The sequence below is a fragment of the Ailuropoda melanoleuca genome, chromosome 13 (assembly GCF_002007445.2).
Source record: "Ailuropoda melanoleuca isolate Jingjing chromosome 13, ASM200744v2, whole genome shotgun sequence".
NCBI classification, from domain to species: Eukaryota; Metazoa; Chordata; class Mammalia; order Carnivora; family Ursidae; genus Ailuropoda; species Ailuropoda melanoleuca.
This window is the reverse complement of record NC_048230.1, coordinates 39,912,475-39,940,375: the sequence shown is the minus strand read 5'-3', so window position 1 is coordinate 39,940,375 and position 27,901 is coordinate 39,912,475. Positions and strand designations below refer to the sequence as shown.

Sequence of the window (27,901 nt, the reverse complement as noted above, 5' to 3'; positions counted from 1 at the left end):
TGTGGCTGTGGTACTCACTCTCGGGGGTGCAGTCGGTGAACAGGGGCACTAGCAGGGGCACGTTGTCAATGTTCTGCAGGTGGGGGCGCACCTGGTGGATACCGCGCGGCAGCTTGGCCTGCAGGGAGCAGAGATGTCAGTAGCCTCAGGGTCGGGAGAAGGGTCCCTCCCTCCTTCCCTCCCTTCCTCCCTTCTCTGGACTGGCCAGTCCGCTACCTCGGGGGGCCAAGGAGCACAGACCCTGCCATCCTACCCGGTTGCAGTCCTCCAGGAAGCTGGGGAGGTCACTGTCTGTAGGCTGGAAGCTAATGAGGTCTGAGTGACCCTCCTCCTCCATCAGAAGGAGCCCTTCCGCATCATCTCGGGACACTGTGGGGATGAAAGCCTGTCCCTCACCTTGGAGTCAGCCTTCTGCGGGCCCTTGCTTGCCCCGAAGATGGCAGAGAACTTCCTGCTTCCGGTCTCCTCTCCTCCACTATCAACTGTTGTTACCTCAGGGAGACGAGAGCCATTTTCCAAGGGAATGTACTTCTTGGGAGGGATCCGTGGAGGCTCTTTCTAGCTGTAGCTTCAAGGAGGGGGAACTGCCCACACCCGCCTCGTCCCAACCACAAACCTGTGTACCCTTACCCTGATTCAGGTCATCATGCAGGGAGCCAGCATGGCTGGGGCTGGAGGGGGGGATCTCAGAACCAGGCATGTCACCATTGGGTGTGAGGGAGATGTGGCAGTTCCAGCCTGTCTCCAGGCCCATCTTTTCTGCAAACACCTGCAAAAGGCAGATGGCAATGAACAGATGGGCCCGCGAGCCCACAGGAGAAAGGGTCGGTGGCAGCAGAGTGGGATGGCTCTCCCCACCTTGCTTTTGAGCTCATCCTCCAAAGAGAAGTAGACGAAGCGGATACAGGCATTGACCAGCCCGTCGATGAGGCGCACGATGTCCAACCGGGCCTGGTACTGGGAGGACACCATGCCCATGAAGATCTGGCCGCTCAGGGCCTGCATGCAGTCTTCCTTCTCCAGCACCTCCCCGATCCCTTCTTCAGGTAGGCACAAGGCACAAAGCCCAGCCAGGATACCCAGGAACCAGCAGATCCCAGGAGGCAGCCCAGGCCACACACAGAGATGCCACACCCAAATCAATAAGCATGTGGGCCCCAGGGGACCACACACACACACACACACACACACACACACACACACACACACACCACACACACACACACACACACAGCCGAGACACATAAAGGAGCCAACAGACACAGGAGAAAAGACAATGAAAGGTACTCATCAGTCAGGTGATGGTCCTAAGGAGTAATGACAGAGCCCAGCCCTGGTCCAGGGCTAGGGGGCTGCCCTCACTCTCAGCCTTGGCCTCAGCTCATGGTCTTTCGGGTCATAAGACTCTGTGAGTCTGTCTGTTTGGTGGCATGGGGAGGGGTGGGGTGGCTCTGAGTCCCTCTGTTTCAGCAGCACTGCAGCCTGGCCTTTTCGTCCGATCGAATAAGGCTAATGGTCTATAAATACTGCTGCTTTATAACTTTCAAAGAAAGCCCTCTGCCATCGCACCGGAGTGTCACAAGCAGCCCGTGAGGAGGGCAGAGCAAGAACCTGGTGACCCGTGAGAAGGCGACGGACTTGCCCGGGCCACCAGACAGAGAGTGCCATGCTGCTGCTCCAGGTCCAGTGCGCCCACGGTTCCCTCCGCTCCGATCGATTCCACGGCCCTCCGGAAGCCCTCCCCACGGGGGCCCCCCACGGGACAGACGCGCACGGTACCGTCCGAGCTCCAGCTGCTGCGGCGCGTGCTCAGCTTGATGGGGACGGTGCTGGGCAGCTCACACGTGGTGAAGATGCTGCTCTGGCCAGGCGCCTGCACCAGCTCGATGCACTTGCCGCTGAGCTGGGACGACAGCGTGCAGCTCATGGGCTTGTAGGCGAAGGCAGAGCAGTACCCAGACAAGCAGGCTCGCTGGTAAAAATCCAGCACTTTCTTTCTGCCAGGAAAGTAGAGCAGAAGTGAGGGGAGTGGCCCCAAGATGCCCCCGAGATGCCGCTGTGCCTGTGAGCCAGGCAGGCAGATGGCCAAGGCTGTCTGCCATCAGCACGAGGGTGCTTCCTCACCCACCTGTCAGAACCCGAAAGAGGGTAGATGTCCGCCCCATCCCAGAAGTCTGTGCAGGCCTCTAAGACCACGTCAGCCGTGCCATGGGACAGCATCTGTTCTGTGCCTGAGGCGGGGAGGACGAGGTCAAACCATGAGCGGCCCTAGCCACTGCCACCTGTCACTCCTGCCTCAGGTAACACCCTGCCATCCCTGAGAAGGGTGCTAGGGAGCCCTTAGGGAGTAGGATGCCCCAGGCCTCTGTGGGCTTGCGACCCTTCAGTCCCCAACCCCTGTGGCCACCACCCTCCCAGCACCAGTCCCCAAATCGAATCCCTGCCACATCTGAGGAAGACTCCGGAAGCAGTCTAGTGCTCATCTGCCCAGGCTCCCCGAAAAAAGGACGCCTAAAAAGGGGCGCCTGGGTGGCACAGTGGTTAAGCGTCTGCCTTCGGCTCAGGGCGTGATCCTGGCGTTATGGGATCGAGCCCCACATCAGGCTCTTCTGCTATGAGCCTGCTTCTTCCTCTCCCACTCCCCCTGCTTGTGTTCCCTCTCTCGCTGGCTGTCTCTATCTCTGTCAAATAAATAAATAAAATCTTTAAAAAAAAAAAAAAGGACGCCTAAAAGAAGCCCTGCCCTGCCAAGCTCCGGGCAGGTCTGGCCTGATGCTGGCCGAGCGTGGGAGGCTCACTGGTGGTGGTGTCCTTGATGAAGAGACTGATCATGTGGCTGAGCGGGGGGCGCCGCTTGGTGACACAGGACAGCCTCCCCAGCGAGGTCTCCTTCACCATCTCGGCGCTGGGGAGGCGGTAGAGTGCGAGGTGGTTCTCCTGTTTGAAGAGCTCCTTGGCCCCAGGAGTGAAGCCTGCAGGGGAAGGCACAGCAACTCGGGGTGTCTGGGAGGAAGCCCACAGCACCTACAGCTCCCTCGCTCGCAGGGAGAGAACCCCCGTCAGGCTGGGCTGGTTCTTTCCCCCTTTCATCCCGCCCTTGGTTATTTTCCCAGCCTAGGCAGCACTGTCGAACGGGGCCTGGTTCCCGGGGGTGGTCAGAAGCTTCCAGGGCTGACGGGGCTCCTGGCGAAGGCCCGGGGCACCGGTCTGCTCGGAGCCGGGGGCCAGCGCACCTATGAGGCGGGCGAGCTCGCAGAGGCCCCAGGGCACGTGCACGGGCAGGACGGCGCTGTGGCTCTCCTGCAGGGCGATGTTGCACAGGTGGTCGGAGAAGCGGCACAGCCGCTCGGTGACGCCGGCGTTACACAGGTTCAGCAGCACGTTGAGGCCCAGGGGCTTCAGGGACGTGAGGTGCAGCTGCCAGTTGGAGTCATCGAACTGGATGCAGGAGGGGTTCTGCTGGTCCTGGGACAGGCTCAGCATCTCCAGGTGGTAGTCACACACGAAGTCCTCTGCTTCGTAGGGCTCGCCCTCCAGCCCGGGCTGGGTGGCAGGGAAACGGGGAGGGGAGGGGGGAGCCTCAGCCGGGGAGAAGGCACCCCTTCCTGGCGAGCATGCTCGCACCCACGCTCTTCTCATCCCTCCCAGAAACCCTCTCCCCGTCCCTGCTGGGCTTCGGCTGCTTCCGGTAGCTGTGCCCAACAACGGCAGCGCCTCAGAAGAGGGCGCCAGAGCAGGGAGGGCACAATGCAGGGTCTCTCTCAGCCAGGGGGAGGTATTTTAGAGGGAGTCACCAGCTTTCTGTCTTTAGAAGGCTGTGACGAGGAGGAAGGGCCATGCCCAACCAGTTACCATCTGTAAGGCCCAGAGATGGGGAAAGGGCCTCCTTCCTGGAAGGGCCCTGGGGCCTGGATGAGGCCTCAGGAAGCCATCCTGCCTGGCCGAGCCTGGAGGCCTGAGAATGGAGGCCGTCACATCTGTCCTTTGGCCACATCCATCCAGGACGGGCTGCACCCCTTGGCCCCTTCAGCAGGGAGGCCAGGGCACCCCGCGGCTGTTCTCCACGCTCCTCTCACCTTGCCAGCCTCTTCTTCACCGCCCTCCGTGTCCCGGCTGAAGCTCACGTTGGAGCCGGACGGGTGTTTGCTGCGGCCGTGTGCTTTGTGGTGAGAGTAGAATTCAGTGGGCTTGGGACCGTCACCAGGCCAGTCACCACGTTCCTGCTCATTGGAAAGGTGCAGGGTAGTGTTCAGGGAACCGGCCAGGAGGACATCTCGTTCGTGGGGCTGAGGAGAACAAGGAGCACAGGCCTCGGACCAGGGTCCCGCTGGCCGCCTTGGACCAGGGAGGCAGGGCAGTGATGTCCCCTCGCTGCCTGGGATGGAGGCTCTGGCCGAACACGGCCCGGAAGCAGATACTAACGCTGCTCCAGCCTCCCTTCTCCCTCCAACCTCGCCCTCCCTGAGGCCGCTGGCCGGGCCCAGAGCTGGGTCCTCGGGAGCCGCCGTACCTCCTCCTGTACCTCGGGATGGCAGAAGGAGCGGGTGGACAGGTCATCTGTTAGGTCCTCGTGGCTGCTGTGCGGGGGCTCCACCTTCCCACTGAAGAACAGCACGGTCTCTGGGCTGGGGTTTGGCCATGACAGGATCCCCTGTTTGTCCACACAGCACAGGACCTGCAGGGAGAGACAGGGATTGGGAAGGGGGCCTGGCATTCCCTGTCCTGCCAGCGTCCACCTCAGCAGCGGGCGGGCAGCCGGACACAGCCCAGGGCAGGCCAGCGGAGGCGGGGTCCTCCCGCAGGGCCCGCCCTCACCGTGACGGAGCCCAGGCTGTGCAGCAGGCTGGAGCTATGGCTCAGGGTCGGCGATGTCCCTTGGATCACCCTCAGGAAGTGACCCCAAATGCAACGTAGCATTTCCTGGTGGGAGAGACAAAGTCCGTGTTATTCCCCCAGAGGTAGCCTCTGGGGCGAGCAGAGGAAGCAGTCCAGGGGCACCAGGAAGCTGCCGTGGAGAGGCATTTGTCCGGGCAGAGCGCACTGCCCACGTGAGACAGGAGCCTCCATGGCCATAAAGTAGGGGAGTCCCAGGGTTCGGGAGGGGCCCCCTTGAGGGAGCTCGGGTTGGTGCTACAGGGGCCTGGGGAAGAAGGTGTCCCAGGTGTGTGTACCTGAGAGGAGACGGCTTCCGTATAGCTGCTGAGGGTGTCCTCCGAGAACTTGGCCAGCTGCATGGAGAAGAGGGCACCAGCTCAGGGAGACGCCCTTACACAGGCCTCCCAGCTGCAGGGGTGGGGACCCCACACCAGCAAGGCTCCTGACACCTTTGGTAAAAGACACCTGGGCATTCCCCGGGTCCCCTGTCCACTGAGTGCTGGGACGGACGATCTCCCGCCTCCCAGGGCCTGGCCTGGAGGCTCTGCCACACGGGGAGCTGCTCAGGGCCCGCTCGTGCACGGGGCCCACGGTGGGACTGGACCTCTGCATCTGTTCCCTGGGGCACAGCTGACATCCTCTTTTTGCTCCTGATTTTTTTTCTTTTTATACCGTCCCCCAGATGCCTTGGAACAACCTACCAGGGAGCTGGGAGAGGCCTTGCTCATCTGGGCCAGGACTCGAGCTTCTCCACAGGCAGTTGCCAGAACCCAGAGGACTGGAAAGAGCAGGGGGAGGATGGGCAGGACGCCATTCACCTGGGGAAGCACGAACCACACTGAAGGCTCCCAAAGAGCCGCTGACCTGGAAAGAGGGAGGGACGGAAGGCCTTCCCCAGCCCGGAAGCCATTCCCTGAGCAGAAAGGGACAGCTGTCCAGGCCAGGAAGAGAAGAGGAGAGGCATTCTTAAGCTGAAGCTGGAGGGACCTCTGGGCTACAGAGAGGGAGGGACAGCCAGGGCACCCTGAGTGGACCCAGCCTCCAAGGAAAGAGCCAAGCACAACAAAGGGGAAAGGGCGGGGGTTACCTGTAGCTGGAGGAGGGTATACTGCCAGGAGGTGACGCCAGGGGCGGTCAGCATGAAGCGCAGGGCATTGGTGATGAGGAAGCCGGCCTTTGGGGAACAGGAGAAGTGCAGCCTTAGCATCCGCCCTCCCCGGAAAGGGACCCAGGCTCTAAGGCTCCCCTTCCTCTGCCCACTCATACCCCCCAGCCCCAGCACTGGCCATCTCACTCTGGGCCCCCCATCTTCACTCACACGCTCACCTGAATCTGAGGCTCCCCCATTTCCCAGCCCTCTGCCCTGCCCCGAGAGGCCCGCCTCACGCACCAGGACCACAGGCACGGCATAGTGCAGCATCACCGACTGCACCGTGAACCTCTCGTTGTCCAGAGCGGTGACTGGGCGGGACAGGGCCATGTCCAGGCACCATCTGCAGAAAGGGGTGACCCTTTAGTTGGGCAAGCCCTCAGGGGAAGAGGCCAGAAATGCCCACCTGCACTGGGCATCACTGAGTCAGGCCACCTCTCCTGTTCCCTGGCCCCCACCAAGGGGGACCCTGGGAGAGGGGTCTGGGACAACCTCCAGAGCTGTCCCCTCAGACTTCCAACAGGGAGAGGAACAATCACCCAGACTAGGAATTCTCATGAGATACTAAAGTTCAAGAATCCACAGAGATGTCTACCCTAAGGGGGACTCAGTATAAACCAGGCTCGCTCCTTGTCACCCTGTCCCCTGCTCCCAAAGGCACCAGGGGAGAGAACTCAGGGGCCAGAAGGAAGGCAGGGCAGCAACCCTACCTGACGTTGTCGATCACAGGGGTCTCAAGGACGCGGAAGAGCCGGTGCTGCTGGGGGTTCTGCGGCCCTTTCTTCACTTCTCCCCGGGGGGAAGGGGGTGGAGAGAAAGGGGGGAACAGGTCTCCTGGCTCTAAGACGATGTGCTCATCATCCTGCCAGAGGGTCAGGGGAGGAGGGCGAGGGCATTGGTTCAATTAGAAGCCACTCTTTCTTGACAATTCCAACTAAGTGGGGACATCTCACTGGGTTAGGGACCATCAGTTAGCAAAGAGTCAGCTGGGGGAGGGGGGGCTGTAGAACTGGATTCCTAGCAGCTTAAGGATTGGAGAAAAGAAAGAACGGGACAAGGAGAAAGACATTCCAGCTCTTCTCCATTCCTCCAGAGCCCTTGCCAAGAAGCCTGTGAGCCAGCCAGGAAGCTTCAGGATTAAGCCCTGGGACCCTCCCACCATTGCCTGTAGATGCTCCCACAGCATTTCCAGGGAACGAGAGAAGCCTCGAGCTACCTTGATCCCCCTCAGAGAGGCGAACGATTCCTGGCCGGGCCTCAGCGCTATGATGTCTCCTTCTACCAACAGGCTAACTGGCAGGTTGACCAGATGTCCATCTCTGTAGGCCCAGTGCAGGGACCAGGATGGTGCAAAGGGCATGTGGAGGTCTGGGTACATGGCATCTGGCCACTTGATCTCCTTGCCATCCCTGAGTGCATCTAAGGAGGACGGAAGGAAGGAAACCACCTCACCCACAGCTCCGTACATCAGCCACCCAGCACACGCCGCGGAGCGCGGAGCTCTGCCTGCTCTCCTTCCTTTCCCAGAAGGCTTACAGCAACCCACACCACCCGTTCCAACACCACCCCCTCTCAAGGTCACCCCCCACGAAGCCCCTCCCACCCCTCCAGCCCGGGCACTTCTACCTCCTCTGAACACCTGAAGCTCTTATTCTTTGTACCCTCACTCCATTCAAATACATTTCACAAGCATTGCTGAGGGCTTTGAGGGATGCAAAGGTCAAAGGTGAAGATGACACAGTCCCTGCCCTGGAGGAGCCGCAACCGAAAAGAGAGATGTATGTGGGCAGATAACACAAATCAAGGCAAACACGTGCTCAGAGCGTTAGGAATGATCCCAATGCTGCAGGAGCACAGCACAGCTGATGTGGTCAGAGGCAGCTTCAGGGAAAAAGGAGCTTTTAAGATGGGTCTTGACGGATGGGCCAGATCTGTCAGCTGGAGCCGAGGGAGGGAGGAGCACGCCAGGCAGGGGGACAGCAGGGCAAAGGCACAGAAGCAGGAGGTCCGCAGTGGGTTTGGCACTGGGGAGTTTTCGGGTAACAATGACAATAAGAGAAGAGTGCGGTGAGGGAGGCTGAAGCCTGGCCCAGGGGTTCTGGGCAGCTTTGATAAGCAAGAGGGAGCCACTGATGGTTCCTGAGCAAGAGACTAAGTTCTCAGAGAGCAAGGCCCATTCTTCTCAATCACTGTTGTACTTCCCATGGTGGCACGTGGCTGCAAGTAACTGATCATTCCAGAATGAAGCAACCAACCCCTTCTCACTTAGCATTTAAATGTCCACTGCCTGATTGGGTGCAAGAAAGGTCTCAGACAGTAGATGTTTCTCTTACAAGACCACAGGCCCTTGGAAAGTGGGAACCACTGTCTCTCAGAAGAGCCTAATATTCCCAATCCATAGCTCGGGCTTAATAAACACTACCTGAATGAAAGAACAAGCAGAAATCGGACTCAGCAACTCCCTTCTTTAGGAACAGTGCTGCTCTGTTTTGGGCGCCCGGCTCTGGGCCCCCAACCCTGACTCTTGCGGGTCTTAGACTTCCCTGGCCCAGCGTCCTACCTGCCCTGGCCCAGTACCGCCAGACAAGACAGACTTGGAAGAGAAAACCTCAACTGTCCTCCTGCCAAGAGAGGGCCTTCTCTGTTAGTCTCCCATCATTAGCAAGCCTGCAAGCCAACTGGGCTGCCATCAGCCTCCCTGCGTGCCGTGCTCAGGCCAATGCTCACATGTCCCTGGCTCTCACTGTCCCGCTCAAAAGAGGGCAGGGCAGCCTTCTCACTCTCCTGATGCCAAGAGCCCCCAGGATGCTGACCAGAGGCAGCGCCATCGCGCGGGGCTCCTGGCCAGGATTCGGGAGAAGCGCTCGTAGGGCTGACACATCGCAGGGCACCCTTTCCCACCCAGCGTGCCTGACCCTCGGCCTCACCTTGGATCTGGTCAATGATCCCTCGGAGCCTCCGCTGCACCTCCCTCCGCTTCAGCCGGTCTTGCCGCCCAATGAGGACGAGGTTGAGCAACAGCAAGAGCAGCAGCGCCGAGGCATTCACCAGCTCGGCCCCGTGGCTGGCGGGAAGAGGCACGGGGGTGCTAGCAGGGGACAGGCTCCCCCGGCCGGCCAACCCAAGACGCCCCACCCCGGTGCCTCCTGCGGAGAGTGCGTCGTTCGGGTGCTGACGGCAGCCAGCCCAGGGACCGAGGATTCCCGGGGACCCAGCCCGTGACCGTGGGGCAGCGAGCTCCCCGGAAGGAAGGTTACCTGCCGGCCGGCTGGCTCCCGTGGCAGCCGAGCAGCAGCAGCACGGCCAGCAGCATGAGCGAGGCTCCGGGCCAGTGGAAGCAGGAGCAGCGGTTACTGTGGTGCAGGAAGCTGCTTCTCCACAGCTCCTGCGGAGCGGCGGCGGGGAGTGAGGGGCCCGCCCTGCTCCCACACCCGCCCGACCCAGCCTGGGGCTGCCCCGGTCTTCTGGCCTTGGTCTGGGCTGGGGTCCAGCCGCTTGGGCTCCTGTAGCAAGCGGGGGTCAGGACATCACTCCGCGGGGCAGCCCCGGCTTCCTTCTGATTTTTACTGAGGCTTCAGTCGGGTCACGCCGCCCAGCGAGCACGGGCTCCCGGGGCCCCGAGCCCGGGCCTCCCACACCTCTCTGCCATCCCACCTCGGCTCTCACTTCCCCGCCGAGAAGCTTCACCTTCCACGTGAGACATTTCTTCCGTTCTTTCAGGTGTCCCTCCAGCACCGCCTCCAGCTGCTCCTTCAGGATGCTGAGGGCCTTCCGGGTAGACAGGCCCAGGGCCAAGGGTGGCTCGCCCTGGAGGGAACGAGGCCGCACTCAGCATCGCCCTGGAGGCCCCAGGTCACTGCCCGGAGAGGCCATCCATCGCAGGCCGCAGGACGGGTCCTCATCACCTCTCCCCCTGAATCCTCCCACCTCTTCCTCTACCAGCCGCCCCGGCCCTCAGCGTGTCTGCTCAAATCTCCACTACATTAGAAGTCCCCTACTCCTCAAGGCCAAGTTAAAAACAGAAACAGACATACAACTTTCTCTACTCAGTGTTTCTTAATCCACCTTCCAAGGCCATCGGCATGTCCCAGCCCCACGCACTGCTCTCGCCCCTCATTTTCCCATCGAACTCTATTGCCATCTGTGTATTTCATGAGCCGAAAAATAGTGGGCTGTTTTTTTTTTTTTTTAAGTGGGGAAAGGGGAACTAACAAGGAGACACTAGCTCTTCTTCGTTCCTAGGTAAAAACACTGAGAAAAAAACCCACCAAATACCGTTTCCACCATTTCACGGAAGGGAGCATATCGCAACACTCTGGCATCAGGAAGGACACGATCTCAGACAAGGGACAACTGCTCCCAGAAAAGAACCCGAGACACCATCCTCTCCTGTCACTGAGGGTGGAGGAACAGGGCATGGATAGGGGTGGTCCTGGGCGGCACTGGGAACCACCCACGCTGTCCTGTGCGAGCCCAGCCTGGCCTCTCCTTACTGACAGCCCCACTCCTGGGCTTCACCCCTGTCTTCTCCTTCTCTGACTGGCTCTTCTTTCCCCTTCATCTACCCCACAGCCCATCCCAAGGACATCTTAACAAATTCATGTACGTTTCCAGGACAGCCTCGGCCACCATCGTGGAGTCCCCCACCACACCACCAAGCTTACAGCTCCTGACATTTACTTCCAGGCCTGACCACGGCCCTGAATGCTAACCTGTTTACTCCACGGCCACACTGCTGTTTCACGGGCCCCTAGGAGTGGATTCCTCCCAAACCCTGGAGTGTGGCCCTCCCAGCTGGACAGCGCCACTCCCGCAGTGACCACCACCCCCTCCCACTCCTCAGTGTCCACCTCTTCCAAGCCAACTGCAACATCCAGCCAGAGCAGTGCACATCGCCTCAACCAACCCCCGTTTATCTTTCCAATCGAGCCCAGACTCCAGAGCAAGACCTGTGATCCGCCAGCTTCTCCAGCCTCCTCTCCTGCGTTTCCTCCCTTCCTGACGCAAGCTGTGCTCTTTAAGAGCTCGGCTGCAAGTACCTCTCTGTGTTTCCCTACCCAGGAACACGGGCCCAGACACCTCTCTCTTCCCCTTCAAGCCTCAGCTCAAACGTCACCCGCTCTGGGAAATTTTCCCAAAGCCAAGGGCTGCCCTTACGGGAAGAGGTTTGTATTCCAAGAGCACCCTGGGCAACCTGGCTCCCACTCTGCATTGTGGAGAGCTGTCATCATAGATTGACTTGTCGGGCTCTCCCACCAGACTGCCAGTTCCTTGAAAACGGGTACTGAATTCTTCCGTCTCCACATCCCTCCCGCCACCTGCTGAGACAGCGCCTGGCACAAGCAGCGGCCCCACGGCCACTGGCTGAGTGAATGGAAGAATGAGTGTGTACATAGCTTCAGTGATCCCAGTGACACATGAGTCGGGGGTTGTCAACCTGGGATCTATAGCAGAAATACCTGGAGCTTCTAAAAACGTGGATGTCCAGGTCCCCCCCCCACCCCGCCCAAACCTACCAAATCAAAACTTCTGAAGGTGAGGTCGATCCTCACATTGAATCTGATGCACAGATTCCTAGGTCAGGGGCCCTGCGAAAAGGAACACCCCCGGGAAAGGAGTGCTGACAGAGAACTGGGTCTTCCCCAAGAGCACTGATGTGCGCTCCCCCCAGGCAAGGTTCCCGAGCAAGAGGAGCAAAGCCCTAGACTTGGGGCACCAAGAAAGGGGCTGGGGTTATCTACTAAGCCCTGGCCAAGGGTGGCTAAGCTGGTGACGCCCTGGCTGCCTCAACTCCTGGCCTGCCCCTCCTCCCCCTTGGCCTTCCCTGGGGTCTGCCCCGGCTTTGCCCACTGATGTCCCAGACTTCCTCCTCCGTGCCTGTCTCCATAGCCACCATTCTCCTTGGCAGCCCTTGCCCCTCACAGGACACACATCTCCACGAGCAGAAGGGGCTGCTGCACGGGGGCAGTATCCCATGACTGCGGACCCGCCCTGGTAGGACGCACCTGCGTGGAGCCCCCACACTGGCCCATTGCCAGCTTTCTTGCCCGAGGGATGAGGATGGGCTCCAGAGTGCGCCTGGCCCCAAGACTTCCCAGATCCCTTGCCTAAATCTCCCCTAATCCCTGCTCTCCATGCTGGCTTTGGGGGATTATGAAGATAAGAGCTGCTTCTTCCCAGAGGGGATAACTGGTTATTTCAGCTCAGGAAGATACGGCCTCTGGGCAGGAGGCCCACACCCCAGCATGGGCAAATGCTCTACTATACAGCATTGACCTCCCTCTGGCAGAAATCCTGGGGCCTTCCTGAGAAGCCGTGGTCCAGGACAGATGAGTGTCAGCTGAGGCTAAGGTCTGGACGTCTGTCTCCCTGACTCCTGACATGGAAGGGGAGAGAGTCTCCAGCATGGGGGGAGGAAGAGAGGAGAAGGGGCCCAGAGGCCTTCTTGTGTCTAAGGGGCTGGCCCAGGGGGGACGCCTGTTCCACCCAACCCAGGAAAGAAAAGGATTTGGAAGTCACGACCACTGCACATGGGGCGTCCCATACTGCCCCTCCCTCCCCGCTGCCCCCTCAGGTTCCACTTTGTGAGCTCTCTCTCTCCGCAGGGGGAGAGGTGAAGGTTCCCAAGATGGACTTGCCTAGGCCAGGCCTCCAGCAACGCTGCGGTGAAAACGTCCTGGAGGCAGGGAAAGGCTGGCCTACAGAGGTGGAAAGGCTACCTGCCAAAGAGACATGAGCTGGGGATTGGACAGGAGAAAGGGAGGGCCGGATAAAGCCCAGGGGCAGCGGGTCACGTGGGAAGCCGCTGGGTCTGGGATGAGGACCATGCTCAGAAGGCAGGCAAAGGCTCAGAGGAGTAGCCAGGGAACCAGGGTGATGCCCACCCCCTCCCCACCCCACCCAGACCTTTAGACTTTGGACAGCAGTAACTCCCCTCCTCTTGCCCTGTGGCTGTCCTGACATCCACTGCCTCATTCCAGGTACCCTCTTCCACAACCCAGAAATGGATTCACTCTTTCTCTCTCTGCACCCAGGTTCCTAGCACCTGCACACTGCTGCTCTCCAGGTGTGGGAGGTAGGGGCCAGAGTGGGGCAGAGGCTCCTGGGGCAGGGCCAGCAGAGGCCTGCAGAGCTGACTGTGTGCATCTGCCCACGCATGTTGTGTCTGGTCAGGAACAACAACTCCAGACTGGCGATTAAAGACAGCAGAGCAGAGGAAAAATAGCCACTCTGTAATCACACGCCTCCCAAAGAAAGTGCCTGCCCGTACAGGTAGGCCCTGGGGCAAGGACACAGCCTTCTGGGCCTGCCCACTCTCCATGGCCCCAACCACACTTACCCAACTGCCTCAGCCCCTCAGTGACAGGGAAGGGCAACACCTCACCCTGCCTCTGGCAGGAGAGTCCCAGTTACCGGTAAAATCACTGTTTCTCTCATGCACTTCCACCCTTGCAATATGGGAGCCAAAGCTGAGGAACCTGGTGGAACTTCAGCATTTTCAAAGGAAATTAAGAAAGGGCCATGGGCGAGTGGGCTCTGCCAGCCTTTCTCAAAACACAAGTTAGGCTGGGCACCAATGGGGAGACCGTGCAAGGATGCATAGGGTTGGTTTAAGAAATAAGGACCCAACTCATACAGATGCCATCTGAAGGTCTCCATATCTTGCCTACGGGGCCAAGGATGAGAAAAACTGCCCCAGACTTAAATACCCAGAGGGAGTAAAAGATTCTTCCTGTTGCCCAGATGTTCAAAATCTCCCACCCCACCCCACTGCCAGACATCTCTCAGGATGTTCCTGGGGTGAGGAGTGATGGCTAAGCGAGATCTCTACACCAGAGGGGAGGTAGGAGCCTGCCTCTCCACTTACACCGATGCTTTGCAGGGAAAAGCAACCCCATCCCACTGTCTTAAATGCTCAGGCTCAACCAGACCTAACAAAGTAACCTGAGGCTCCAGGAAGCCCAGACTCAGGAGATGCTGGCCACAAATGCCCATCACGAGCTGGGCTTCTCCTCCCCTTTCCATCATCAAAGGGGGACACTGGGGGCAGGAGGGGTGCCTGGTGGCTCAGTCAGTTAAGCGTCCAATCTTGATTTTGGCTCAGGTCATGATCTCAGGGTCATGGGATCGAGCCCTGCAATGGGCTCCGTGCTCAGCGTGGAGTCTGCTTGTCCCTCTCCCTCTGCTTCTCACCACCCCTGCCCCCTGCTCTCTTTCTCTGTCTCTCTCTCTCAAATAAATTATTAATTAAATCTTTTTTTTTTAAAGGGGGACACTGGGAGGGCATGGGCATTTAGATGAGCAGAAGGGTGGGGAAAGAACTCTATCTGTCAAATCAGAACTGTCGAATCTGGGGTGCCTGGGTGGCACAGCGGTTAAGCGTCTGCCTTCGGCTCAGGGCGTGATCCCGGCGCTATGGGATCAAGCCCCACATCAGGCTCCTCTGCTATGAGCCTGCTTCTTCCTCTCCCACTCCCCCTGCTTGTGTTCCCTCTCTTGCTGGTTGTCTCTATCTCTGTCAAATAAATAAATAAAATCTTAAAAAAAAAAAAAAAGAACTGTCAAATCTGTCAAATCCACTACTGAACAGGACCTGCTCTATGGGGCCTGACGTTCAGCATCTGGGTCAGTCTAATGAGCCGTTCCACAGCCAACACCCCTGAACTCTCTTGCACCCCCTTGGCCAGGTTTCCCAGGTGGCCCAGAGCCAAAAGCCCCTGGCCCCCAGCCCTGGTCCTTTCAGGACTCCTCAGAGGCTCTGTCCCCACGGCAGCTGTTTTCCTCCACTCCACCTATTTTGGGAGCAGAATCCAGGTCCCATAGGTTCAGGTAGATAGGTTATGAATTTAGACCGTGACCCTCAGCCTTGACAACAGCAGAGAGCTAATTAGAACTGGCTGGCCCTGGGGCGCCTGGGTGGCTCAGTTGGCGAAGCGTCTGCCTTCAGCTCAGGTCATGAGCCCGTGTCGGGCTCTCTGCTCAGCACTGAGTCTGCTTCTCCCTCTGCCTCTGTGCTCCCTCTCCCTCTGTGCTCCCTCTCCCTCTGTGCTCCCTCTCCCTCTGTGCTCCCTCTGCCTCTGTGCGCTGTCATTCGCTCGCTCGCTCTCTCTCAAGCAAAAAAAAGAAAAGAAAAGAAAAGAAAAGAACTGGCTGGCCCTTGAACCAGGTCCCCACCATCACAGCTTTCTGGGCCAGTGCAGGTGGGGAAGGGACCCAAAGCTGGACTCCAACATAATGCCTAAGTCACTGAAGCTGGGTCTTTTGTAGGAGCCATGAGAAATCTCTTCCGAGCTTGGCCAGACACAAATCTGTCTTCAGCCAGGCAAATCAAAGCCTCAAGCTTCTTCCTCTTCCGGGCTCATGCTGACCTTGGCACTTCCACCCATCCTCTTCCTCTCGCACCCACCCAGACTGAGGAAGACATCAGCGGGCCCTGGCTGCTCCCATCTCAATGACCCATGTGGTCCAGCAAAAAAGAACCCCCTGACTAGCCCCGAGGAGGGCTGACATCCAGACCCAGGGCTTCCCGTCACTTGTGCATGGAGACCCGGGTCCCAGCGTAACTCGACAGGATGCCCCACTGGGACACACGGCTCCAGTCCCGCTCTGGGTGACTTGGGAGCCTGGCTGGCAGCGCGCTAGACACACGGGCATTGTGGCTCCCATTCTCAGCCTCCTTCTTCGGTCCTAGCCGCCTCATAATCCGAGCTGCCTCCCGTTCAGCGCCCATCTTCAAGACTTGTGGCAACTGCTAAGCCAAAGCCTTGCACACAAAGCAGAGAACAAGGCGTTCGTAACAGAAATAAAACCAAGTTAGCATACTCACTTTGGTGCATTTGCCCTGATGGGGCATCCATAGCTCTGTCTGCTTAAAGAGCATGAGGTAGAGCCTGAGCCACAAGGAGTCAACTACAGAACTTCCAACAGCACCCTCAAGGAGAGAGGAGAAGAGGCAGGAAAAGAGAGAGAGAGGAGAGAAAAAGAGGGGAGTGGGCCGGGGAGCGTGGGAGCCGGAGCCAGAGCCTGCCGCAGAGGATCCGTGCGGAGCGTAGCTTCAGTCTGCTGATTAATTCAGCCTATTTCCAGTCACGCTGCAGATTGAGGGAGGGAGGAGGAGCAGTGCAGCACCAGCGCTGTGGGAGGGAGGGAGAGGCAGGCAAGAGGAGGGAGGAGCCAGCTTGAGAGGAGAAAGTTTGTAGATGCTCTGCCAAATGCCCAGGAGCTTGGGCCATTCATCAGAGGCCACCGAGGGGTGAGCGGAGGGGCGCCTGCAGCCAACCGGGTGTGCACACGCGGTGGGGTGGGGGGGAGGAGGGGGGAGGCTGTGCGGGATGGAGATGGCTGCGGGAGCCCGAGGGCAACCGTGGCACCCAGGGCTACCTGGGCTCTCTCTCCAGACCACCCCTCCTCGGCCCCAAGTCACTGGGCAAGGTAGGCGCCCGCCATCCATGAGAGCTCCCCAAAATCACTCAGAGACTCCCAGCACGGAGCCACGCCAGCAACAGCTCTTCCCACACTTGTAGCTGCAGGAAGGGGGGGGGCTTGCCCGTTATTAATAGCAGCACATCCAGAGTGGAGGGGGAAGGACTGGCAATTGAGAAGCCTGGAGCAGTGACTTCTAGGAGGCAGAGGGGGGGGCCGGAAGCCCTCGGAAGAATCCAGTGGAAGACTCCAGCCAAAGGGGGAAGAGCCCACAGACAGGAAGGGCTTCTGAGGATTCCAATACCTAAGACCAAACACCTACCCACCAGGTTGCTGGGAGGGGGGGACCCCCAACAGCAGAGCTCAGCCAGCAGCTGATAAACACGCAGTCGCATTGAGACACACCTGCCAAAGAGCTTCTGGGACAGGAGACCCTGCAGACATGGGGCCTCAACTCCCACCCAGTGACCTGTGGCTCAGTAAGCAGGGCCTGCACATCACTCTGGGACTCCGAATGTGACACACAGGCGGCCCTGGGAGGAGACTGGAAACTTCTCAGCCTATGTCCAGCCCCTTAGGAGGGGGCTGCAAAACCCCAAGGGAGAGGAAGCAGCCCAACAGATCCAAGAACTAGAGAGTGCGGCTGGAGCCTAAACACTTTTCTCCAGGGCCCTGTTTCCCAGACAACACCGACAACACCATCTCCACCATTGCCAGCTGTGGGAAGGTGAAGGGAGAGCCTCTGCTGAGTTGAAGCCAGCCTCTGCTCTCCCGCTTCTCTAGCACAGCTCCCTGCCCCCCACCAACTCTGCCGAATGAGAGCAGGAAAGGAAGGGCCAGGAGTCCAGAGGTTAAGGGGCAGGAGGTCTCCCTGAGATGCAGACCACAGAGAGGTGGGGTCAGCTTGCAGTGGGCCGCAGACTTTGCAAACCGCCAAGGAGAGACTCGCGGACCCCTGGCCCCTGCTCCCAGGACACGCTTCCCCTTAGCTTTCCACCAAGGCCCTGGCACGACAACTAAGCAAACTCTCCCTCCTGCACGACAGACCCTGGAAAGAACAGCTCACAGGGTCTAACGCGGGGGCTCTGCAGGACTCCCGTTCTGCCCCCGTCCTACACTGCCCACCTCAGCACGCGAAAAGGGGAACGCTGCACCCGAGAAACAGAAGCCCAGACGCTCGCTGCCACAGCACGTCTACCACAGGGGACCAGGGACAGAGGAGAGGACACAGAGGACTGGTAGGTCATGAAACGGAGGAGCAGAAAAGCAACCAGCAACAGCCAAGCTGATCCTGGGCTACAGCCAGGGGACGACAGGCCCCTTTCAATCAACTTCCACCGTCCAGCGCTCTTCATTCCCACGCCTCCAAGAAGCCCCGGCTGTTGGAGGCCACTGGGGTAACCTTTAGAAGCCCATGTGTACAACTCACAAGCCACTTCCAGAAAACCCTGTCCGGTTCTATTTCTTAGTTGCTTGTACTGTTACTTCCTCAGCTGGACCATAAGTCCCTCCAAGCTGGGAGCGGCCTCCCCAGGGTGCAGAGCTCCAGCAACCCCCAGCAGGTATTCCACAAATATGGCAGATGATATTTCTAGTTCAGGACTCATTCCTCCAGAAAGACAAAGAGGATAAAGAAAAATCCTGTAGGGAAAATGGTCCCTCAGAGCTATCCATCCCAGGCTCTCAAGCGTTCTTCCTCAGGCTTGAGAGAGAAGCCGGCCCACTGGCTCACAGGACTTTGTTTCTAACTCACAAGGAAGTGGTGTTTCAGCAACAGGCTGGAACCAGAGGACAATACTGCCCTGTTTTTGAGACATTCAGCCTCACCCAGGCAGGCCACCACATCACACAATAGCAAAGCTCCTAGGGGGTGCCTCCTGCAAGTGAACAGCTCTTGCAATTGGACACGGCAGCCTTGCCACCCAGGCTAGGGGAGAAGTCAATGTATCTGCTTCCCTCTGTGCCAATCACTCATAGGCTGGACACCTGCAGAGCAGCCCGGGGCACCTGCTTCAGGCTCAGGCCTCCAAGCCCACTTCACAGCTGGGCCAGAGGCACGGGAAGCCTGGTGCTGAACGAGTTAGCAGGCAGCCAGGCACCCCCAGGGACCCAGCGCGTGGACCCACAGCTCCCTCTACACACCTTCCAAGATCTCTTTGGCAGGAAGATCACTGTCCATAAGTCCAAACTGATAAATATTTACTGAGCCCTTGCTGCATGCCAGGCTCTCTGCTAGGAGCCAGGGACCCAGGGATGAGGTGGGACAGACAGATTATTTCAATACCGAGTGACAAGCAAGATGGTGGAGATACTATGAATGCTGGAAGGACGGCCGTCTGGAGGGGGGAGGAGGGCTTATCAGGAGAAGGTGATGGGTCTTCAAGAAAGAATAGGAGAAGTTTGTCAGGAAAAAAAAAATAGGAGCCTACATGTGGACAATGTGCCCAAACTCTGAAGTGTTCAGAATGACTGGTGCTAAAGGCCAAGTTGGGGAAGGCTAGGGACATGGGGCCAACGGGCAGCAGTGGGATGACGGCGAGCTTCGCCTGGCACCCTCAACATTTCAGCAGGTGGCGCGAAGCCACTGGTGACTTTTAAGCAGAGGTGACAAAAGGTCAGCTCTCCATTTTGGATACCTTTCTCTGACAACAAGTGGAGGAAGGAGATCAGAGACAGAGGGACCTGTAGGAAGCTGTGGCAGAGACAGAGTCCAGGCAAGAGACAGAAGGACCTCCTCTGGGGCAGTCTTCGTCATAGGAGGAGGACACTCTGATCGCCAGCAAACCCACTGCCAGGCGAGGGCAGCGTACCTGCAGGCTGGGAGGAAGGGGCCGACCTTGTGGGTGCCTGGGCCTCCTGGCTCCTCACCTCCAGCTGGTCATGCAGCTGTGTTTGGAGCCTGACTGGGGAGCTCTTCCCTAACCACAGAGAGGGTGCCTAGCCGTACTCAACATGGCTCAGCAGGTTGGGGCAGAGCCCTAGCAAAGAGCAAACAAACGAAATTACACACCCCTGGGCAAGAAGTGGAAGACTGGCTTGGAGCCAACCCAAATCAGAAACCCGCTCCCATGCTGCTGTGCTCACTGGTCCCCACCCTTTGTCCTGTGCTCCCAGCTCCCTGAGAGCTTCCCAGCCCAGCAACAGCACCCTCTCAGGAGGGATTGCCATCCTGTACCCTCATTCTCAGAGCCACACCCCCTCTCTCACTTTTGGTTGGACCTCCCAGGCCAACACAAGTAGACAGAGTCCAACAGAGACACACAGACAATACCCAGCAGGGCAGCCAATGTGGCCTACCGTGTGCTTCTCCTTCAGATCCATGGGCCCAGAGTACTGCAGGCATGCCCTGATGAATGTGGTCACCCCCAAAGGGAAGGCTCCTCCCCAGCATGGACAAGGCCCAGTGACTCTGTCACAGTCGCAGCATCTGGAGAGAAAGAAGGGAGAGACCCCGTAAGTCCAGATTGTAGAGAAACATGATGGTGTTGTCTACACAGTAGAGTGGCACGTGGAAAAGAATGGAGCCCCGGGCACCAGAGCCCAGCTGGCTCTGTCCCAGCAGCCCAGCTTCCCTAGGCGCTCAGCCTTGGGCAGATTCCATGCTGAGGCTGGGAGGGAGAGGGCTTCCCGGGGCGCACTGGAGGACTGAAGCTTCCCTCCTTCAAACCCTCATTTCAGAGGCAAACGGTGTTTTGCTCCGTGTGTACCCTTACTCACTGACTTGCAACAAGCAGGAAAACCTTGGTTTCCCAGCTTTTAAAAAAATAAAGATTAGGGGGCACCTGATTGGCTTAGTCAGTTAAGCATCTGCCTTCAGCTCAGGTCATGATCCTGAGGTCCTGGGATCGAGCCCTGTGTCAGGCTCCCTGCTCACCCGGGAGTCTGCTTCTCCCTCTCCTTCTGCCCCTCTCCCCTGCCTGTGTGCGCGCTCTCTCTCAAATTAATCAATCAATAAATAAAAAGAACCCCAGCCTTTCAAGTTCCCACCTGAGCTTTAAAAAAAAAAAATTAGGGGGCGCCTGGGTGGCACAGAGGTTAAGCGTCTGCCTTCGGCTCAGGGCGTGATCCCGGCGTTATGGGTTCGAGCCCCACATCAGGCTCCTCTGCTATGAGCCTGCTTCTTCCTCTCCCACTCCCCCTGCTTGTGTACCCTCTCTCGCTGGCTGTCTCTATCTCTGTCGAATAAATAAATAAAATCTTAAAAAAAAAATAAATAAAAATAAATAAAAATAAAAATAAAAAAAAAAAATTAAAAGAAATAAAATAAAGATGAGGAGTGCCCAGCTGGCTCAGTGTTAAGTTCGAGCCCACGCTGGGTGTAGAAATTACTTAAATAAATAAAAACTTGGGAAAAAAATGTAAAGATTAGGAAAACAATTAATTATTTAATTAATTTTAAAAATAAATAAAGGTTAGCATTAAGGTGAACTGGAACCCACACACATGTGCCCGCACATGCACACCCAGACACATGCCCCCCCCACATGACCACATGCCATAGAGCTGCGCCTCTCGCATGCTTTGCTGACAGGGCAGTGCTCAGCAGGCCCCTGGGCAGATAGCTGCCAGGAGAGGTGAGCCAATCTGACAACAATCTGGAAAAGGAAGACTAGCTCTACCTCCCCACACAACCCCGGACCCTCACCCATCCATCCTGGCAACCAACACACTTTACTAATTTCAGATCAGGGAGTGTTTGGGTAGAGCACCACTGAGTAATCTGGTTTGGTGCCCAGTGACGACTCGTGGAGAAAGCACTAACCTGCTGACTAGGACAGTTCTTTCTGGGGCCTATAGCAAAGCCTCGTGAAGTGGAGCTGGTCAGAAGCCCAGGAGAACTGATCCATAAAAGTGCTGTCTAGAAACAATGAAAAAGCTGTGTCCAGAGACCCCAGCCAGGAGGCCTGGGCTCTGCAGCCACCAATCCCACTCCAAAAGCCCACGTGATGCCCCGCAAGGTGGCACGAGTGCTGCCATCATGGGCCTGTGCTTCCCCGTCTCTCCCTACCCCTGCCCTGTGCAGCCAAGGCTTTCGGAGCTGCGTGAGCCAGCCCCGGAGGGTCAGACACAGACAGTGGCGCTGGAAGCAGCCTCGCAACACAGTGACATTTCGTCTTTGGCAGCCAACTGAAATGGGATCCTGAGAGGACGAATCCACGTCTCCCCAAGGCCACCCTGACTCACGCAGCCCAGGCCCTGTTTACGAGTGCAGCTCAAGGTCCCCATGCACCCCATCCCAGCAGGGGCTGGATGAGGTAGTCGCCACACAGGGCAAGGCACCAGAAGCCAGATGGGGATTATGCTTGGCTCCTTCTGCCAACACAATAGGAGTGAAATAACTCTGCGGCCAGCTGGAACCACAGCGTTCAGAGAGGGCAGCCAGGAGCAGGACATTTTTCTAAGAGTCTCTGTTTTCCCATCACTCCATACGTGGGATTCTGGGAAAGAGCGGTCCTCGACTGCCTGATCTGAAACCAGCAGCTAGATCCTTAAAGGGCCAGTTCTACACTGGTCCGTTGTGAAAGAAAGCACGGGCTTCAAAGCCAAATACCCCTGGTCAAATTCTGGCTCCAACAGGTATCAAATGCCAAGTGACCTTGGCAAATTACTTGTCTCTCTGAGCCTCAGTGTCCTCGTTCACAGAATGATGCCTATTTCACAAAGAAGCAACAAGAATGACATGAAATATTACATGCAGAGGGTCTAATACAGTATTTAGCATATAGTAAATCTTAATAAACACTTGCCATTACTATCACCAGGAAACAAGAAATATGAACAAAGAGCCACCTAGGTGAAGAATAAAGACTCAAAAGTAAGGAGAAGAGGGGTGCCTGGCTGGTTCAGGAGGTAGAGTATGTGACTCTTGATCTCGGGGTCATGAGTTCAAGCCCCACACTGGGCCTAGAGCTTACTTAAAACAACAACAACAACAACAAAGTGAGAAGAAGAAAAAAGAAAAGAAAGGCATAAAGATTGCAAAGAAATATGTAAAACTGTCTTTATTTGCAGAAGACTAGATCATATAGGAAAAATTCTAAGGGATAGAACAAATAAGTATGCAAGGTTACAAGATACAAGGTCAAAATACAAAATACAAATATAGATTAAATTCCTATATGCTATAGTGAAATATAGCAAATACTTAGGAATGACTTTTATTTTTTTTTAATTTTTTTTAAAAGATTTTATTTATTTATTTGACAGAGACAGAGACAGCCAGCCAGAGAGGGAACACAAGCAGGGGGAGAGGGAGAGGAAGAAGGAGGCTCCCAGCGGAGCAGGGAGCCTGATGCGGGGCTCGATCCCAGGACCCTGGGATCACGCCCTGAGCCAAAGGCTGACGCTTAACGACTGAGCCACCCAGGTGCCCCAGGAATGACTTTTAAAAACATATAGGTAAGGCCTGTAAGCTGTTGAGAGAAATTCAAGACCTAAATAAATGGAGAGATAGGCCATGTTCATGGGTTGGAAGACTCAATATTAATATTAACATTTAGTGTTTAAAAATTAAATGCTAACATTTATATTAATATATTCATCCCATAACCCTGAGACTATGACCTGAGCCAAAACCAAGAGTTGGATGCTTAACTTACTGAGCCACCCAGATGCCCCCAATAGCCATACACACCCATTAGAATGACTACAATGAAAAAGACTGACGATACTTAGTGTGGGTGAGGATACGCACTCCTAAATTGCTGGTGGGAACTTCACGTGGTACACCTACTCTAGAAGGCATTTTGGCAGTGTCTGATAAAGTCGAGGATCCACTCGCTAGACGTCCCAGTCATGAAAACATACTTCCTCAGGAAGAACGGTATAGCGTTCCTAGCATCTTTATTCAAAATAGCCCAAAGCTGGAAACAATCCAGATGTCCATTCACACGTCAAAGAACAGTGGTATATCCATACAGTGGAATTCTGCCCCGCAACCAAACAGAACGAGGTACTGATGCACCCAATGGAACAATGTGGTGGAATCTCAGAAACATTTGCTGAGTGAAAGGAGCACAAAAGTGCACATAGCCTATGATCCCATTTCCATGAAACTTACAACAGGCAAAATTAATCTATAGTGACAACAAGCAGATGAGGGGTTCCCTGGTGTCGCAGGGAGGAAAAGACTGCAAAGGGCACAGGGGTCTTTTGTTCAGTATCTTGACTGTGGGTGGTGGTTACAAGGGTGTATACATTTGTCAAAACTCTCTGAACTATAGACTTAAGTAGGTGCATTTTATCACATGGAAATAATGCCTCAGTAGGTAGAGCTGATTTCTAAAAAGTAAGGTGGGATCTAAGATCCAAATAAATCAGCTCTACCAACCTCTAAAATGCCTAGCACATGTAAGGTTTGGTGGATAGAAAAGAGAAGGGTTGATGAAGGAAACAGACATTTATCCAGTGCCTACTGTGTGGAATAACTGTATGTATTCACTGAGGGTAAGGAAAGGTCTTGTTTTCACAAAAGTATTAAGACATGGTCCCTTCACAACAGGGATTTATAATACAGCCAGGTTTTCAATATTTGGAGAAAATATAACTAATATTCAAGTTGGCACTGAAACACTAAATGAGAATTACAAACGGGGGTGGGGGGCACCAGGAATCCCTTCCTAGAAGAAACCAAGGCTCAGGGCACCTGGGTGGTACCGTTGGTTGAGCAGCTGACTCTTGATATCCGCTCAGGTCATGATCTCAGGGTGGTGGGACCGAGCCATGCTTCAGGCTCCACTCTCAGCATGGAGTCTGCTTGAGATTCTCTCTCTCTCCTTCTGCCCCTCCGCCAGCTCACACTATATAGATAAACAAATAAATAAATAAATAAATAAATAAATAAATTTTTAAAGAAGATTTTATTTATTCATTTGAGAGAGAGAGAGAGAAAGAGAGAGTGTGAGCATGGGGGAGAAATAGAGGGGGAAGCAGACTCCCCACGGAGCTGGAAGCTCAATCCCAGGACCCAGAGATCATGACCTGAGCCAAAGGCAGATGCTTAACCATTTGAGCCAACCAGGTGTCCCTAAATAAAATCTTAGAAAGAAGCAGCAATAGCCACCACAAGGCCCAAGCAGTACACTTAGGAACGCTTCAGAGAGAGAAGAGGGAGGACAACCCAAGCAAGAACTAGACAAGTCTCAACAAAGGCACCAACGAAGAAAAGCATAGAGCCTTTGTGAAAGATGGTTTTCTGAGGTGACTGCGCGGCCCGCTTGGTTAAGCGTCCGACTCTGGATCTCAGCTCAGGTCTTGACCTCCGGGTCATGAGTTCAAGCCCCCGTTGGGCTCCATGCAGGGCGTGAAACCTACTAAAAAAAGAAAAAAAAGAAAAAAAGAAAGATGGTGATCTGATCTGTTCAATCAGAACAGAAGACCTGAGGGAGAGAGAAGAAATGAAGGAAAACCTCAAGCAGGGAATAGGGGGCCAAAATGCACAGGTTTATGAAGGCCAAAACAAAGTGACCCTAGGGAGTCACTAAGTTTCCTGAGTGGGTCCCCGTATTTTAAGAGGGTAAAGAATGGATCAGAGGGGGAAGGGAAAGAAATTACAGGCAGAAGTAGAAGAAAATTATAGTAATCTTGGTTTGCCATGACGAGTCTCTAGACAAGGGTAGCATAGTAGCCATGGAAACAAAGGGATGGATGCTTCCTGCTGCCAAGATCAGAACCAGCATCAGAAAGAGCTAAGGGGGTGCCCAAGGTTCAGGTTGAGGGCGAGCTGAGGAGTTGGCTGTCCTTGTAATTCCTTCCAACACAACCATCACTAGCTGTGCTTTCCACCTAAAACGCAATGGGATGGGCTGGTATTCAGCTGAGTTGCTGTGCCCAAACGGACTGACAGATTGATGTTCAGCTGGAGGGAGGTTTTTAATAACAAGCCTCAGGGTTCTATCCTTGGTAGCGTCCTAATCAATATTTTTATCAATGACTTACTCCGGGGGGCAGACCAGGACTCAACATGAGTGATACCTTTTACATAATTAGAGCTGTATAAAGGAAATAGAAGAGGCTGCCCTGAGTGGCAATGAGCTCCCCAGTACTACAGGGATCCAAGCAGAGGCTGGGAAATTCTGGAGATAATAAATACACCAGGGAGCAAATACGAAATAACCTTTTGTGATGTCTTCTAACCCTGAGAGACAAGGAGATCAAGAAATCCAGCAGCTTCTACACATGAAAAGATGCTCAGTTCCACTTATAACAAGCGACATTCACATTAGACTACCCCAAGAGAACAAAGTTTGGAAGGCCTTCGCCACCCGACTTCAAGGTTTATAAAGCCACATCATTAAGGCAATGCGGTACTGACCTGGTAATAGGAAATCCAAAAATAGATCCAGATATATGTGGTCAATTGATTTTTGAGAAGGCTGCAAAGGCAGTTCGGTGGAGAAAAGGTAGTCTTTTCAACAGACTGCACTGGAAAAATTGAACATTCAGATTTAAAAACAAAAAAAAGAACTTGGAAATAAAGCTTTTACTCTGCACAAAAATTAACTAAAAATGGATCCCACACCTAAATGTAAAACTGTAAGAAAACACAGGAGAAAACCTTGGTGACTTTGGTTTAGATTTCTTAAATACCAAAAGAACAACTCACAAAAGAAAAAATTATTAAGTTGGAACTGAGTGGCTGGGGACAAGAGTGGGAGGGGAGAAAGTTGACTGCATGTATTTTTGTACCTTTTCTTTTTTAAAGATTTTATTTATTTATTTGACAGGGATAGCCAGCCAGCGAGAGAGGGAACACAGGCAGGGGGAGTGGGAGAGGAAGAAGCAGGCTCCCAGCGGAGGAGCCTGATGTGGGGCTTGATCCCAGAACGCCGGGATCACGCCCTGAGCCGAAGGCAGACGCTCAACGACTGAGCCACCCAGGCGCCCCTGTATTTTTGTACCTTTTGATTTTCAAACCATGTGAATGTATCAAATGTATCTTTAGAAAGTTAGCAACTTCTCACTTCTGGATACGTACCCAAATGAAGTGAAAACAGGGACTCCAACAACTCTTTGTACACTCATGTTCACAGCCGCATTAGTCACAATAGCCAAAAGCTTGGCAGCAACCCAATTGCCCATCAGTAGATGAATGGACAAATAAAGTGTGGTCTACCATACAAAGGAATATTACTCAGCCTTAAAAAGGAAGAATATTCTGCTATATGCTATGACACGGATAAACCTTAATGAACTTACACTAAGGACAAATGTTCTATGATTCCTGTTATTTGAGGTTCCTGGACTAAGCAAATTCATACAGACAGCAAGTAGAATGGTGGTTGCCAGGGACTGGGGACAGGAGGGGAAATGAGGATGTGGTGCTAATGCGGCAGAGTTCCAGTTTGGGCAGATGAAAAAGTTCTGGAGATGGATGGGGGGATGGTTGCACAATGTTATGTACTTCATGCCACGGAACTGGTTAAAATGGTCGGTTTTATGTTATGCATATTTTACTACAATAACAAAAAAATCACTAACTTCTGATTCTGGCTTTGCAATTAGCTCTGGCTTACGTTACTAAGCAATATTCACCCCTTTAAGGATATAGATGCTTTTTCAAACACACCTTTGATTTTTTCTCCAGTATATATCTTTTCCAAGTATCTCCCAATAGTTTTCTGTTCACCTCCCTACTAATGGATATTGCTATCATGAATCTCTTTCTCAAAAGGATCCCAAAATTAAGAAAACTGGGTTCATATAATTACACTGAGATTTCTGGCTGCTGTAAGCCCTGAAAGGGTCTCCTTCCCTTGGGCACCCCCGACTCCCCTCCCACTTGGGTCTCTGGGGCTAAGGGAACCCATAGCAATCAGTGTAAGATGGGCCCAGCTTGAGGCAGGCATCCTGCCAGGTCTAAATGTGGCTCTTACCCTACTTGCCATGCCACGTGACCAATACTGTTTACTACTGTCTCAGCAGCCACAGGCAAACCTTATTATTACGCAAACCCCTGATCACCAAACCACATATTCTGGCTGGTGGGTCAGTTCCGGAAGAAAAACATTCCTTCTACAGCTTTGGCCTGCCCTTTAGTTCACCTGTGCTACTAGAAACAAATCCAGGCTTGGAAATCAGGGTTCAAATAATATTTTCAAAGCAGCCTAGCTTTTAGGTAAAGAAAGACACTCTCAAGGAAACAACACTGACACAATAACAATATAAAAAATATTGACACACATTTACCAGTGGAGAAGTGCCAACCATGACCTAGAACCTTCTCACTTAAATGCCGGAAATGGATTTAGAGGCTTTGTGTCTTTCCAACTTGGACTGCTTTAAGAGTTCATCCTCCACTCACCAGGTAAGGCTCAAGCCTCCAGTATAGGTAATATTTACATTAGCACGCCTCCCCCTCCGGATAGAAATTGTTTCCCAAGCCCAACATTAGGGAAAGAGCAGTAGGGAAGAACCAAAAGATCATGACCTTAACTTCTCATTAGTTCGGCAGGA

At 54.9% G+C, this 27,901-nt stretch overlaps 1 protein-coding gene across 13 annotated transcripts in view; it reads right to left on the bottom strand.

The window, feature by feature from the left end:
- The window catches only part of TMEM94 (transmembrane protein 94), a 34,114-nt gene that overhangs the window by 3,883 nt on the left and 2,330 nt on the right, over positions 1 to 27,901 (bottom strand). For 3 of the 13 annotated variants that reach the window (XM_019800323.2, XM_034639968.1, XM_034639963.1), the window contains exons 2-23: positions 25,761 to 25,870; positions 19,745 to 19,874; positions 9,713 to 9,832; positions 9,283 to 9,410; positions 8,953 to 9,089; positions 7,242 to 7,444; positions 6,736 to 6,887; positions 6,266 to 6,368; positions 5,963 to 6,049; positions 5,577 to 5,693; positions 5,172 to 5,228; positions 4,816 to 4,920; positions 4,511 to 4,675; positions 4,077 to 4,286; positions 3,234 to 3,543; positions 2,799 to 2,972; positions 2,129 to 2,231; positions 1,780 to 1,997; positions 859 to 1,040; positions 631 to 769; positions 254 to 369; positions 19 to 118 (exon numbers count right to left, since the gene is read on the bottom strand). In XM_019800323.2, the coding sequence (XP_019655882.1) occupies positions 19 to 118; positions 254 to 369; positions 631 to 769; positions 859 to 1,040; positions 1,780 to 1,997; positions 2,129 to 2,231; positions 2,799 to 2,972; positions 3,234 to 3,543; positions 4,077 to 4,286; positions 4,511 to 4,675; positions 4,816 to 4,920; positions 5,172 to 5,228; positions 5,577 to 5,693; positions 5,963 to 6,049; positions 6,266 to 6,368; positions 6,736 to 6,887; positions 7,242 to 7,444; positions 8,953 to 9,089; positions 9,283 to 9,410; positions 9,713 to 9,832; positions 19,745 to 19,768 (2,950 nt within the window). In that variant the 5' untranslated portion in view covers positions 19,769 to 19,874; positions 25,761 to 25,870. Of the gene's footprint in view, positions 1 to 18; positions 119 to 253; positions 370 to 630; positions 770 to 858; positions 1,041 to 1,779; positions 1,998 to 2,128; positions 2,232 to 2,798; positions 2,973 to 3,233; positions 3,544 to 4,076; positions 4,287 to 4,510; positions 4,676 to 4,815; positions 4,921 to 5,171; positions 5,229 to 5,576; positions 5,694 to 5,962; positions 6,050 to 6,265; positions 6,369 to 6,735; positions 6,888 to 7,241; positions 7,445 to 8,952; positions 9,090 to 9,282; positions 9,411 to 9,712; positions 9,833 to 19,744; positions 19,875 to 21,209; positions 21,306 to 24,092; positions 24,149 to 25,760; positions 25,871 to 27,901 lie in introns of those variants that run through there. The other 10 variants (XM_034639965.1, XM_034639969.1, XM_034639966.1 and 7 more) reach the window with 8 other exon arrangements.